Source organism: Anser brachyrhynchus (genome assembly GCF_964034855.1).
Source record: "Anser brachyrhynchus genome assembly, chromosome: 3".
Classification (NCBI taxonomy): Eukaryota; Metazoa; Chordata; class Aves; order Anseriformes; family Anatidae; genus Anser; species Anser brachyrhynchus.
This window is the reverse complement of record NC_137696.1, coordinates 91,491,226-91,505,182: the sequence shown is the minus strand read 5'-3', so window position 1 is coordinate 91,505,182 and position 13,957 is coordinate 91,491,226. Positions and strand designations below refer to the sequence as shown.

The 13,957-nt window shown below is 37.0% G+C and overlaps 1 protein-coding gene across 2 annotated transcripts in view; it reads right to left on the bottom strand.

Moving 5' to 3' along the window:
• PHIP (PHIP subunit of CUL4-Ring ligase complex) overlaps positions 1-13,957 on the bottom strand; it is a 115,175-nt gene that overhangs the window by 58,462 nt on the left and 42,756 nt on the right. For both annotated transcript variants that reach the window (XM_080585979.1, XM_080585980.1), the window contains exons 11-15: positions 13,765-13,865; positions 13,626-13,666; positions 12,414-12,512; positions 10,233-10,386; positions 9,202-9,336 (exon numbers count right to left, since the gene is read on the bottom strand). In XM_080585979.1, coding sequence (XP_080442105.1) covers positions 9,202-9,336; positions 10,233-10,386; positions 12,414-12,512; positions 13,626-13,666; positions 13,765-13,865 — 530 coding nt within the window. The remainder of the gene's footprint in view (positions 1-9,201; positions 9,337-10,232; positions 10,387-12,413; positions 12,513-13,625; positions 13,667-13,764; positions 13,866-13,957) is intronic.

The following is a 13,957-nucleotide window of genomic DNA, read 5'->3' as shown; positions in this document are numbered from 1 at the left end:
TGGGATGCTTGAACTTGTGCTTTACTTGGACAAGTTTTTCATACGACTCTTTTAATCACTGCTTACACTAACAGCTTCTAATAGATTTACAATACAACCAGAGATCAAGGCTAAGAAAGTCTTTCTATTGAAAATTTTCAAAAGATATGGTATGTATAGCAATACTGTGGAGAATGTAAAAGCTTGAAGAAAGAGCCATGCCACACGACTACCAAATATCTTCCAAAAGTAATTAAGGACCCACTTGAAAATAAATGCATGGAACCAGGAATAGTACCAGACAACTTCACATTCATTAGATACCAGCTAGCTGCAGATGTGGAAACAAAACCTCAGACGTTAGCTTCAGCAATCTTGTCCTTACTTCCTAACGTCTGTCTGGTCTGAACTTTTATATTTTAAATGTAAAGCATTTATCTACATTGACTGGCACACACAAATTAACTAATACCTGGCTATGAAAAGGCATATATTCACAACCGTAACTTCATATAGTGAATGTAAAGCAAAGCTATTACAAGTGTATCCACCTGCTTCAAGCTGTCTCACTGGGTGCATCACAGTACGCATTTCCAATTTCAAAGACAAGCTTAACTGTTTAAATACAACCAGTGTATAATACATATCACTACATTTACTGATTCTATGCCTGCATTACTACAAGAGTAACTTGTTTTCTTACAATGCCATCTGAAATAGCAGCAGCACTTCAAAGCTACACCATTATTATCATCATTTAACCAAAAGAGGGTGGCTTTACAAGGCAGGTTAACATCTGCCTGCTGATTCTACTCCCCCAAATGTTTTCAAAGGCAATCGAATGAAATTAAGTGATTTCCAAGAACGCCTTCAAAACAAGCATATCAAATACAATTTTTAGTTTCCTCAGCCCAAGGCTTCTTAAGGAAGAATCAACCCGAGAAAGAAAACTAAGGTCTAAAGAGAGCCACATTTTTTCGTTACTACACTATATGATAGATACTAAGAGGTTGAGTCTAAACTTTAAGACTGGTCAGGAAACCTTAATGAACATAGAAATAAGTTTGTGAAAACAAATTTTACTCTTTTCATCATATGCCAGCATTACATACTTCACTGCATAAACAGTTGGAACATACTCTAATGGAAGCTATTGCAGTGAAGTAATAAGCAAATAAGGTGTGAAGACAGGACTGCTCCTTGATAAGACCTTTCCAACATGCTTTCCTCTACCTAACTTCTCTAGTGCTATTAGCAATTTAGTCACTCTAACCCTCTAAACGTGAAAAGCAGTTGCTGGATTATTCTTGTATTCTCAACTGTTGGCACACATAGATCTAGTGAAGCAAAACTTTTGTTCTTCATAACTATTACTTCAGCAACACCCAGACATAACCAATACAGCTTTTCAAAAAGGCATATACAGTTTTAGTTCTGTAACATCCCAGCTTCATGTACCAGATGCCAATGTAAAGACATTAAAAATAAATTTTAAATTAACTGATAATTAATTCCAAGGTAACAATATACAGTCCTTTCCTTCCAAAAAATAATGCTGAGAAAGGCATTATGTACATTTGGCTGAAGACTATATAAAGAAGCGTTTGCATTTTCTCCCTTTTCAGAATCTTTCCACTTTAATTTGTGGTGACAAATGTGTAAGTTGGTCATGCAAAGGAACAGGTCTTTGTCAGGCTAAAAAAAACTTGGCCAGCTTTCTCACAAATACAGATCTGCTTTTTTTTTATTTTTTTTATTCTCTATTTCAGAGAACAGATACTGTCCCATCAAAACTGGCTAGAGAAGCCAGACCAAGCTTCTGGTCAGCTTGGTAAGATAGATAAAGATACTCAATGCTTTGCAAAAGAAGTCAAACCCAAACAATTCAATAGCTACAAAGTTCACAGTTTCATTAGTGTTTTTACACCATTACAAGTCCCCCTCTCCCCCCCCCTTTTTTTGGTGGGGTGTGAGGAGGGATGGGCATAATCAACTTCTGCAATAATTTCCAAACCTCCAACCGAGTACATAAGTGTAAGATCAACCTACAAGTTCTTTAGCTCCAGTGATAGAAGCACCTTAATGCTTGTATGCAATGTATGTTCAGCAATGGCGTATATCTAAGTATTTTGTAACGTTTTTCCATACCGGGAACCTGAGAGTTGCCGTTACCCATTAATGTACCTGTTAAGGGGAAAGTTTATATTGAAGCTTTGATGTGACAATATAACGCAAAGTCAGAGTAATTTATTTTCCTGAAAGGGTTCTCAACTATTTACGTAAAGTTCTAGTAGTAAGGTTCTATCCTTTAATCTCTGAACCCCAAGGATGAAAGTTTTCTCCCCATTTTTCTTTTAGCTGTCAATTAAAAAATAAGAACAGTAGCGGAAAATAAAACTTTTATGTTTATGCAGTTAAATCCAGAGTTCGGCCTAAAATCTCAAGCAAATTACTTCTGGGCTGACATTTTGGATGAGTAGGACAAAAATCACATACTACTAAATTGGCATTGTAACTGCAGCTGCAAAAACTTTAATTTGTTAGCAAATTGACACTTTTCAATTCAGCTTAACGCTGTACTTGTTTTAATGCATTGCTTTTAATACAGATGGAAGAAACCACACTCACCACACTAGCCAAACCTTTGAATAAGCTTTTTAACATTTTGTAAAGTAAACACGAAAGTCTAAGTCCTTACTTTGTTTAAAAAATGTGTTTATATTTAAAGTCTAAGTTTCATAATCTGTTGCTAATTAATAAGCATACTGAAAAGAACACATGCAAGTGATAAAATTCCTAGCTCTGGATATAATCATTGTTTACATAAAACACAAGTAACATTTTATACAAAAGTTTGGGATTATTCATCATGAACTTCCTACAGAAAAGTACCTAGAAGGAATGAAAGCAGCTAGGATTCTGGTACAGAAATTTAGATGAAAATATGCCCAAGCTGAAAATGACAACTTATTTTTCCCCAGAACAGATGAAAACCTAAGAAGCCTCATCCTCCCTTACAGCAACTATAGCTATATCGAATATATTGTTGTCAATCTAGGTCTCAGTGAAAAAGCATGTTTTATGCTTAGGACTAGAGTTTTTCAAAAGCGGCAAAGAACTGCAAGCATACCCTATACTTTCTCCAGCACTGATGCAAGAGGCAGGTCAGCCTCCAGGCGATTTTGAAGTTATTTCTGCTGGTTTCCATCAAGCAGGACGGAGGGCCTAAGAGTGACTAACACCCATTCAAGCAGTAACAGACGGTGCTGTAACAAATCATCCGCTATTTAAGTACCAATCTGGTTTCCAGGGAAAGCAACATTTACTCAGTGACACAGACAACAATCATGTTTCTTGGAGAGATTAAGGTTTTTCATTCACAAATGTGACAGACAGCCTCTTTTGAAATAGCAACTAAAGGTGCAGGAGATGGAGAACCAGTTCAGTGAGGATTTTTTCCTCTTCCTCCTCAAAAAGAATCAGAAGGTTGCTTCAAATCACTAGTTTACAGAGCTCAGGCTGTAGTGCATTTCTGAATGCTCCTGGAACTCTGTGTGCTCTGATGAAATATGCTTTTGCATTTAGAAAAAAAGACTCACCAGCAAATTTGTAACAGCTGGACATAGTGTGACCTTTAAGTGTCAAAGGCTAAGGTGGCTTAGCCTTTCAACAAGTTGGATAAAGCCACAAAGGTAGGAGGATTTTGAAGTATTCGCATCTGTCTATTTAATACAAGACTGTAAAAACATTCTTTCTGTATCAGTATTTCAAAGCATTCTTCAGAATATGATGAAAGGACTAAGGCCACCTTTGCACTGAATTCAAAGAGGCTTCCAGAAACACTATCCACCCAGAACGTGTTGCGAAAAGCACTGTAATACACAGCAGTGCTCAGAGAGACTGTCTTAAAGCTAAGGTAACAACAAGAATTGGCCCATATGAAGTCTTCACAAGCATTAGGAGGAAAACTTGAAGAATTCCAAGCAGAAGACTGACCTTAACAGGCATTCAGGCATACCGGAGGCCCCTGATGCATACAAATAATGTGAGATGTAAGGAAGCCTACTAATGGCTTTAGCAAAGCCTTACTTTTCAAAGATCAACTTGCCATGGCAGCCAATCCAGCAAGACAGAAAAGTGACACCTAGTCATGTAAGATCTTTGGGCTGGCTAGTTTTGTTTGGGTATCAGCTGAACCATTTTTTGTTTATAGGCATCTGTGTTCCTATTTGATTTATTTCTACTTTATCCAATGTGTGTTGTTTTTTTTTTTTTTTAAAAAAAAAACACCATAAAGGTTAGTCAGCAAGACTTTATCAACTAATATACAAGCTTACAATAATCGCGATGCCTACTTACCATATCTGATTTAATCTGGTATCAGATTCAAGCAAAGCAATTACATTCGAAGATGCACTACAAAAAATCATATGCTCTACAGTAACAAGGATTATAAAAATCCCTGTCCTTCCCTAGTCTCTCATTCCTGATACTGCACTACAGTCACCATACTTCCAACAGCATACTTGCAAGTAACAGCAGTCACCATATGTTCCTACAACTGTTCATTAAACTATGCTGTAAACCAAATTATAAAAAATAAAAATACAACAATTACAGGCCTTTCAATACATATCCTGAAAACTTTCAGGAAAGATTTTTTTAAAAACATACTTCTGCAGGGCGGCCCGTTCATGGGACAAGAACATTAGCGTTACTGTGGGAGAAACCTACTCTGCAAGGCTCCATACAGAATGCCTGCTGCAAGCAGCCTGAACCAGCAGATCTTGGCCTTGTCACTTTTCCTTAAAGGCAAGTCTGTAAGGGAGGCCACAGAAGTCAAGGAAAAATCCAGGGCAGTACTGTAACACCATAAAGCTATTTGGGGTCAGACTCAAAGAACACCAGTACTTATATCCAATTGCAACACCTACAAAAAAATCAATCACCAACCCCAAAACTTGTGCATCTACTTAGTGTAATTAGGCACCTCCTTTCTGACCTGGAAGAGTCTCAAGTCCCTGTGTAGTCTTCTCTTCCCCTTAAACATTCTCAGAACTGAGGAGCTTCTGCTTAAGGCCTACATAAATCACAAGCGCGAGGCCAAGCTGCAGCATACGCCATCTGAGTGACAATCCTGGCATTCCTAATAAACCAACAGTATTAAGTCTAATTTAAAAGTAACTTAGTGAGAACACCTGCAAGAAAACAGGTATTATGACAACTGAGTGCTGAACAGCTTTTACTTATGGCCTAACAGAGCACTAATCCTGCAAATTCAAGCTTGTCCAAAGCTTGAATCCAAAGGCTTCAATTTACCTATAATAGGATTTCTAGATGCAGGAACACAAGCCTAGCAGAAATGCCTGAACTGACACGCTGCAGATTCAAGATTCATACCTCTCCACTGCAGCACAACTTCAGGAGTAAGTCAGGGAAATAGTCCAGTGTAGAAATATATCGCTGAGGCACCCGCTGCGTAAGTGGCAGGTGTTGAACTGTACCTTGCCACCTGAGCAGACAACAGAATTTAAGTCTTTTATTTCCCAGCTGAACAGCTTAACTAAAAAAAGCCAAGTACAACTGCCACCATTCCTGTGCCCTCATTTCAGGAGAACAAGGCATTTCCTCCGCTCTTGGGAAGGTGCCTTACCACACCAGGGATCCCGATGCCACGCTGCGGCTTTGAATACGAAGTGGCATTTCAAGTATCTCTCTACTTACTCTACCACCAAATAGCTCTTGCTAGACAGCTCACCACCCGGTGTATTTTTCCTACATTGTCCACTAAGACATCCAAATCTACCATACTGCTCAGGCAAGTGAGGACGTGGAGGAATATTGCATTCAGCTGTGGGGATTAAGAACCTCACTCCGCAAGAGCTGAGGTGCTAAAACAGTCAAGTCCTTCAGTGAATCTAGGCCCTGGGTAACGAGCCACAGCGTAAACATTTACTAGGCCTGTCTTCTTCTGTAACAAAACCACTGGTTCTGTGAAACATGTAAGCTCTAAAAGTTAGCTGTAGAAACCACTTAAGGTTTATTATCCTGGGTTTCTTAGTAAGTCTGCTCAATGCTTCCCTGTACGTGGGAACTACAACCAGTGAAACTGCCCTAGTATTACAACACCAAAGCCACAACCTCAGCAGTTCCTTGGAAAAATGAGTGACAAAAACACGAAGAACACATCTTACATTAGCAGCTGTAGTAAGTCAAAAACAGCAAGTATATTATACAGGCTACAAATAACAATAAACACCTGTATTTGCACGTGCCATTTACAGCCCTCCCAGAACTTATTTGCTACGTCTCAAAAATTGTCTAAAAAGCTTTACAGACCTCTTGATTTTGATATCCCTATGGCTAATTTCACTCTTTGGGGGTAGGGAACATCTTTCTTCAGTCTAGCTGACTCAAGTCACTACGTTAAGCCAGACCTGAATGCCCGTGAACTATGACACCAAGTTATAAAAGAAAGACCTATATAAATTCTATCACCACAATGAAAACTACAAGTGAAAATGTCGAACATTTAAATTATATACATACTTACTGAGTAAACCCACGTGTCAGTCACTTACGAGACTGAGTTTACTATTAATTATAAAAACCAAAATCTGGCAAAGAGACCAAAGGTGTTTTAAGTTCAACCATGACTGTGCTAACTTATTTAACAGCAAATCTTAAGTTAAAAACAAAACAAAAAAATCAAGAGAGAATGTCACTACCACTCAGTCTCCTAGTGGCACCTACCTGTAACACATCAGGGCATAAAAACTTCGATTCCCTCATCTAAATTCAATACAGACCAAAAAATGTATTTGGCTACTAAGGCTTTGCAATTTCACGTTCATTGACTGGATAAAAGGAATTAAGTATCTGTAACTCAACTGATGAGTTGAGTTTTAAGTGCGACAGCACTCGCATCACTCAGATTTTGATTTTGATGCTGACAATGAAGAATTCAAACTGTGGAGAACTTAAAAATACCCAACTCTACTTCAGGGATTTGCCACAATACTTTAGGATGCACCAGCTCTCCATCTAGGATGGGAATACCTGACTGGACTAATTATCACTAGCTAACAATCCTCTTTTTCTAATTCAATCAACACCTCCAAGGTCTGCACGGAACTTTTGTTACAACAAAATCATTCAGTACTCGTTCTGTACTACAGACACTGTTTTGTCAGGCAATGATGAGAGGTTCTTGAATGCTAAATCAGATCTCTCCTGTCATTCAACTCCCAGGTTTGGTTCTTCCAGATGATGTTCCCCATCTGATCCAAGAAAACTCAGTCTGTAAAAACTTTCCCATCCCCCTGAATACCCTATTTTTTGGGAGTATGAGATGACTAACTGAACAAGTTAATGAAGGTTACCGCAGTTACCAAAATAATTTAATAGTGGCTAACCTAATCTAACCTAATGATGCTTCCAGTTGATATGCCAGTTAGGACACTGGGAAAAGACTGGCAGCTCTGCTTATTCACGCACTCCCTTAATAAACCAGAACTCTCAACATCTGCAGCTCTGCAGAGGTAACTATGCAATCCAGCCTCATGCTCCAGAAGCATCTTCCCCACAATCACCTAAAAACCCTCCAGCTTCCTCCCACGGCTTTTGAGACATCAGCCACAGAAGACTGGTGAAATATGCAGACACTGTAGAGAGATGCCTCTCCTGGACATCTGGCTCAGAGATCTTATTCATTCGTTTGAGTCAAACTGATTGCCAGATTTACAACTCCCCTCACCTCACTCAGCAGGCAGACTTCTCACATTCGTTTCTAGCATGAAGCACACACTATTAGCTGCTGGGAGCTTCTGATTATCTACACATTTCTCTACAATTCCCAAGATCTTCAAATGTAATTTTTACTCTTTTTTGGTGTTTGTGCCTCTTAGCACCCTTGAAACAAGTACTTCTATTTTTCAGGGTGTTGCCTAAAGTCTCAGGCACCTGTAATTTAGATTCTGACATCTCTTGAATGGACTTGTCTTACAAACAGCAGATGGACTCAGCCTCCTCTGACTTTAATCTCCATGAAAACTATCACACATCCACCACAAGCAATAGTGGAAAGGCAACGTAACTGTGCAGTGGGGACATACACCTCAACTGGTAGCAGGGAATAGCACTGAGGAACAAAGATCTGTACTCGTAACTCCAAGCTGATTGACTGGGATCCTTCATAAGTTCAGTTACAGAAAACAATGCAGAACGAACAACACTGAACCTAGGTCATTGCTGTAGGAGTCTAGGCTGCTCTCCTTCCCATAAAGCTTAACAAAATTTCTTCCTTATGAACTGTCCTGTATAGTGAACATCTCAAAAAATTCTCTGGGTTCAGAGTGACCCTCCTGGCTTGTGCTAAGCGTCTGTTTTTATGTTTGTTTGTTTGGTCAGTGTATCTGTGGCAGGTGTCTTCTTCAGATGATCTTCTTTATGCTGGTTTCCAAGACCACTATTCCACTACAGCTGAGAGCTGCATGAAGCTCATTTGCCTGCTCTCAGCATTCTCAATGATTCTCCATATTCTACAAAGACTTTTGAAATTTTCTCCAGTAGGCAAAGTCTGAATTGCAAACACATAATTACCTTTTTGAATTAAAAGATATGTACAAAGACCTACTTAATATCAAGAAACAGAAGGAAATACCTGTCTCATCCATCTTCCAGAAGAACTAGTTTAGTGCAGAACAGACCAAATTTGAAACCTGCATGTGGAGGAACTCTACACAGAAAGGCTGACAGTATTCAGTCAGGGCCAAGGCAGCATACAACAACATTGTATGAGATCAGGTGACTCCTGAAGAGCTTTAGCCAGATTAAGAATTAGTAATGCAAAAAATAAACCGGTTTTCATCTCGGTTTCCCAGGCAGGAAACAGAGCACTAAAGGAGGGTCTCTGTCACCCTGTCTCTTATGCATGATCTCTGACAATGTAACCTAGCACTCCAACTTCATATGGATGAAGCGTATAGAAAGATGACTACGAAATACAGCCAAAGAAGCAACTTTTTACATTTTACAGATTTGATATTTGCCCCATTAAACTGAACAGGAATTTCTCTTGACTTCACTGGATGCAGGACCTTGCCCTATATTACAAATGCATGCTTCAAGAAGGCCTACAGTACTAAAAAGTACTAGAAAGTACTAAAAGCAAAAAGTTTAGAAAGGTTGCCTTGGCATATCTGCATAAAGCACAATAATTACCATGTTGAAGTAAGACCGGATTTTGACCCCTCTTGCCAAATCCCAAACTATGACATTTCCATCATGTCCAGCAGAGAAGAGAACTCTTGGATCAAACGGATGAGGTTCAAGTACAAACACTTCATCTTCATGGCCCTGAAATTAAGGATACAGCAAGAAGAACAAGAGATTTATCTCAAATACTTACGCAGGAATTCAAAATGATAACACTGACAACTGCAATGTTCACGTGTGAAAGTGTCCAGCACATAACAACTGCTTAGACTATATTTTTTTTTCAATCTGTATTATACTCTTCTCTATCCAGTTGTAATTTCAGCTTCATAATAAGTATGTCAAGTATGACAACTTCATAACAAGTTTGTCCCACAACTTTCATCATTTCATTTGATGTTTTTGATCTTAATGCTTGGCAGATTTCTATTTGTTTAGGCATGGTAGCAGTTAGAAATTTAATTTAGAGCCATGAAAGAATTAAGTATAACTAAAAGTAAGAGAACTACATCTCCAGAATTAACACTAATTTTAAGCTTTACTTGAAATATTTCCACTCCTAGTTACCTACAGCTAACTATTTTTACAACTAAAAAAAAAAAGTATCAGACATTAGTAAAAACTAATGTTTGATTCATTCTCTCTAAAAGACTGCTTTTCAGTACCCATAAAATGATGAGGTTGCAGTAACAAGCGCCTGTGTTTAAACAGGGCAACTTTATCCATTAACTGTATTTCAAACATTTGTCACGCTAAACAAGTCAAAAGTAACAACTGTTTCCTTCTCTCCTTCCAAGATAGCATTTTAGGAAAGAAAAAAAGTCCAAAATTAGTTTCAGACATCTCAAACAATAATGGTGATTTGCACTTCAAAGCTCTATTTTCTAGGAAGCAGCTGAGAGATACTTCAATTACATTTCAATTATCTAAATACATTAATTAAGGCTGCTTTCAGGTAGAAAAAATGCTTAAGGAAGAATTTTGATGACATATATATAAATTCTGCATTCCAGATTGATAAATCTGGAGCACCTTACCATGAGAATATGAATGAGTTGGCCAGTGAAAGAATTCCAGACTTTCAGTGTCATGTTATTGACTGCAGTTATAACAGAGTTATCATGGCGGTCCCATGCCACCATGGTCACTTTCAGTTTTGTGATTTTGTCTTCAACTCCTTGTGGATTTTGTCTAAAACAAAAGAGCAAAAAGAGCTTCAAAGCAATTCTAGCTTGCTAAAAACATTTTTATGTCTGTAACAACTGATAATACTTCTGTATTTTACTTTATTATTACGAAAAACAGCATTATTTCTTCAAGAACCTGGAGGAATGAAAGACATTTTCCAATTTTTTAACATATACAATCAGAAAAGCATTACAGATTCTTAAACAATGACTATAGAGTCCTCTCAATATTTCAAAGACTATGTTGATCTGTTTTTTCCAAGATAATGCTCTCTGATACATAATCTAACCCAATTAAGATTAAAATCCATAGTATCTGTTGTGTTAGGTGAAGAACGAAATCCAGCCTCGTCAACCAGTGAACAGTAATTTGGCCGGTAGAATACCTGTATTAAGCAGTTATAAGTACAGAAAGAAGCATTCTCATACTTTTACGTTAATTAAAATTCTCAGGCCATATTCAGTACTATATCATTACCCTTATACCATTTTACTATCAGTAATAATTATACTTAATCTTGCCTGTATTTTATTTTTATCCCTATAAAAATGAAACACTAGCTACCTGTAATATAATCTATTGGAATACTCCAAAATTACTTTTTTTTGGCCATGTGGTTTTTAAATGTATTGTCCTTGAATTCTCTTCTCTTCTTTCTTCTGTGAAAACATCAACCGAGTCTAACAATAACATAGTGTCACCAACGGAGTGGACGAAAATATAGGATCTTCCATATGTATTCACTATAATACATTATATATCTATATATACTGTACAGCTCAAAAGTACAAGATGTAGTTGTAGACAGATTACTTTCTAGACCACTGCAGTACCCAGGAGGCTGAATTCTTTCTCTTCTCTAAGTGCACCAATTTCATTTTCTTTGATAAAGAGTACTTATGAAGAAAAGATCAAATTTGGAACTGTCCTTTACACAGTAGTCAAAAGGGACAAAACAGAACTCAGCTACAGGTGCCTAAATGAAACAAGCAGTTCAGTTTCTCAAAGAAGTTCATCATTTGTTACCGCAATTTAAAAAGAAGCCATTGCTTTTTCTCCAGGATCAGTTAAAACAATGATTTTTTACAGGCCATATTTTCAAGAAAAAGTAGCTCAGTCTTTGTTTTCAGGGTGCCAATGCACTATAGACTGTCATCCAACAGCTTTATATTCATGTTTTATTGCACTTGCTTAGGACAAGATACTTTCTGATCCAAACTTCTAACTAAACTATATAGCTTATTTAGTCATCTCTTCCATGCCTCTCTTGATCTTTCAGATATCTTTTCACAGGCTTACTCCTTATGTCTTTTTTTTTTGTTGTTGTATTAAATATCCTTCTTTAAACTACTCAACATGATCAGTGAAGGGAAAAGGTTTACCCATTTAAACCATTATAAATCTTTCTAATGGCCATCTGTTGGAAAACATTTCCTCCAAGCCAAAATAAAAAGGTCTAAACAACAATCCCTACAAAGTTTTTCTCCATCTTCAAGCCTTTTTCATTATTTGGTCTTGTGTACATAAGCTTTCTATACCTACACAAAGCCTTGCAAATTCTCAGATTATTGAGAACCCATTACATAGCAAGTGACTTATTTGCTCTGGCATGTGGTATGAAAGAGCCCAAAACTCCTTCTCTGGGTACACAGATTCCACAATAACTTTTAGATACTACCAGAATGCAAGAAATCTCAGCAAGAGATCTGATCTGGTTTTCTTGATCCAGAAACAAATACCCACGTAAAAAGCATAAATTTGACCTTTAATGTGGTTTGTATATCTTTTACTCCTTTAATCAAACCAAAGAACTAGTGGAGCTACTATCTGGACAAGCTAGTTTCCACAGCTGAATATATAGTCAAATATTTGCTTTCATTGGACTTCAAGAGCTAGACAAGCATACTGTAGATTTAATCCATAATCATTTAAGTTTGTTTTTTCTTTTTTTTTTTAAAAAAGTAAGTCAGCAAACAATATCAATGGACTTCAAGTATCTATCTGATAGCAGAACATTCTATATTACCTACCCTGTTGGGCGAGTAGCCATATCCAACAAAATGCTTTTCCACTCCCTTCGTTTAAATTGCCAGATTCGCGCTGTTCCATCACGGCTTCCACTCACAAATCTAACAAAAGGGAAAAAGAGTTACACTGAGATTAACGCAGGTCTGTGCAGAAAAGACCCTTGTAAAAAGGGATAGAAACTAGAGAATTCAGAATTCTAAAAAGTAAGCTGAAGTATAAGGAGTGCAAACAATGTCAGAATGCTGTACTACTGGCTTGAGATGAAAAAACACTTCATGTACCAGTAAAGATGTAAGGGTCTGCAAAAAGTGAAATCTGCTTCCCTAATATGAGCCCCTTCCAAACTAATGGTATTTTGATCCATGGTATATCTTGCTTAGTTATCACAGTGCTCTGCCATGGGGACGCAGCAGCCCAACAAGCATTGTAACAGCCTGTCCCTATCACTCCACGTAAAGCTACTAATGGGATTTAAAATGCAAAAATGCTGAAGTGAGAGGACAGCTGCAATCTGAAGTAGAGACTTGATTTGAAACAAACAAAATCTATTCCTCATTAGCTGTGTAACGACGGTCTCTGAATAGTTGCAAACAAGCTTGAGCTTCTCCCTGACCTTTTTCTTTCTCTTTTTTTGGAGTGTGGGGTCAGAAGGAGGAGAAAGAGGTGGATGGAACGCAATGAAGCCTGGTTTGCAACTAACTGTATTGCAATAAAAGTGTATGTTAGAGCATCATTTAAATGAAATGTCAGAAATTTCATAATAAATAGGACTATTTTCTTTAGCATCCTTCACATCCGACATCTAGAACTTCAGTAAAGTATTAAAAAAGCTAAACAAAACACTGTTACATTTTGACAGTTTTCTCTTTATTTAGCAGTCACTTAACTGAAAAGAAGTTTAAACATTTAAATATATCTAAACATATAGTTATTTTATTTATGAATATATATACACATTTAATAAAAAAATTAAAGTATTTCTATACTCCTTAGTTTTGGCAAACTCAAAATACTTTAATCATTCATTGCAATGAAGACAACAGTAAAACTGAAGAGGGAGTATTATTTAAAACAAACTAGTGAGAATCCAATGATTATAGAAATTTTATTGCATGAGCCTCAGAACAGAAAACAATTTTTTAGAAACTGATATTTACAAATCTCCACAAGGTCAAAAAAAAAAATAGGTATGAATAAATAAATTGTTTGCTTACCTGCTACTACTATTAGAGAACTGAATACTGTCAACTTTGTCCTATATAAAAAAATAAAAATAAAAAAATCAAAAGCGATTCTAAATTATCCAAATTGTTCTTTTAATCAAATACATATGTAATTTAATAAAGTATTTACAGTATGAAACTCCAACTCTGATATCTTCTCTGGCTGACCTGATCCAAAGAAATAAACCCTAATGATGTGATCTGTACTCCCAGTGGCCAAAAACATTCCACCTGAGAAAAGTAAACACAGATAAGTCGTAAGAAAAACTGGCAATCTAATGTTATTACAGTACTTTCAAATATCTGTAACATTAAATATTTAA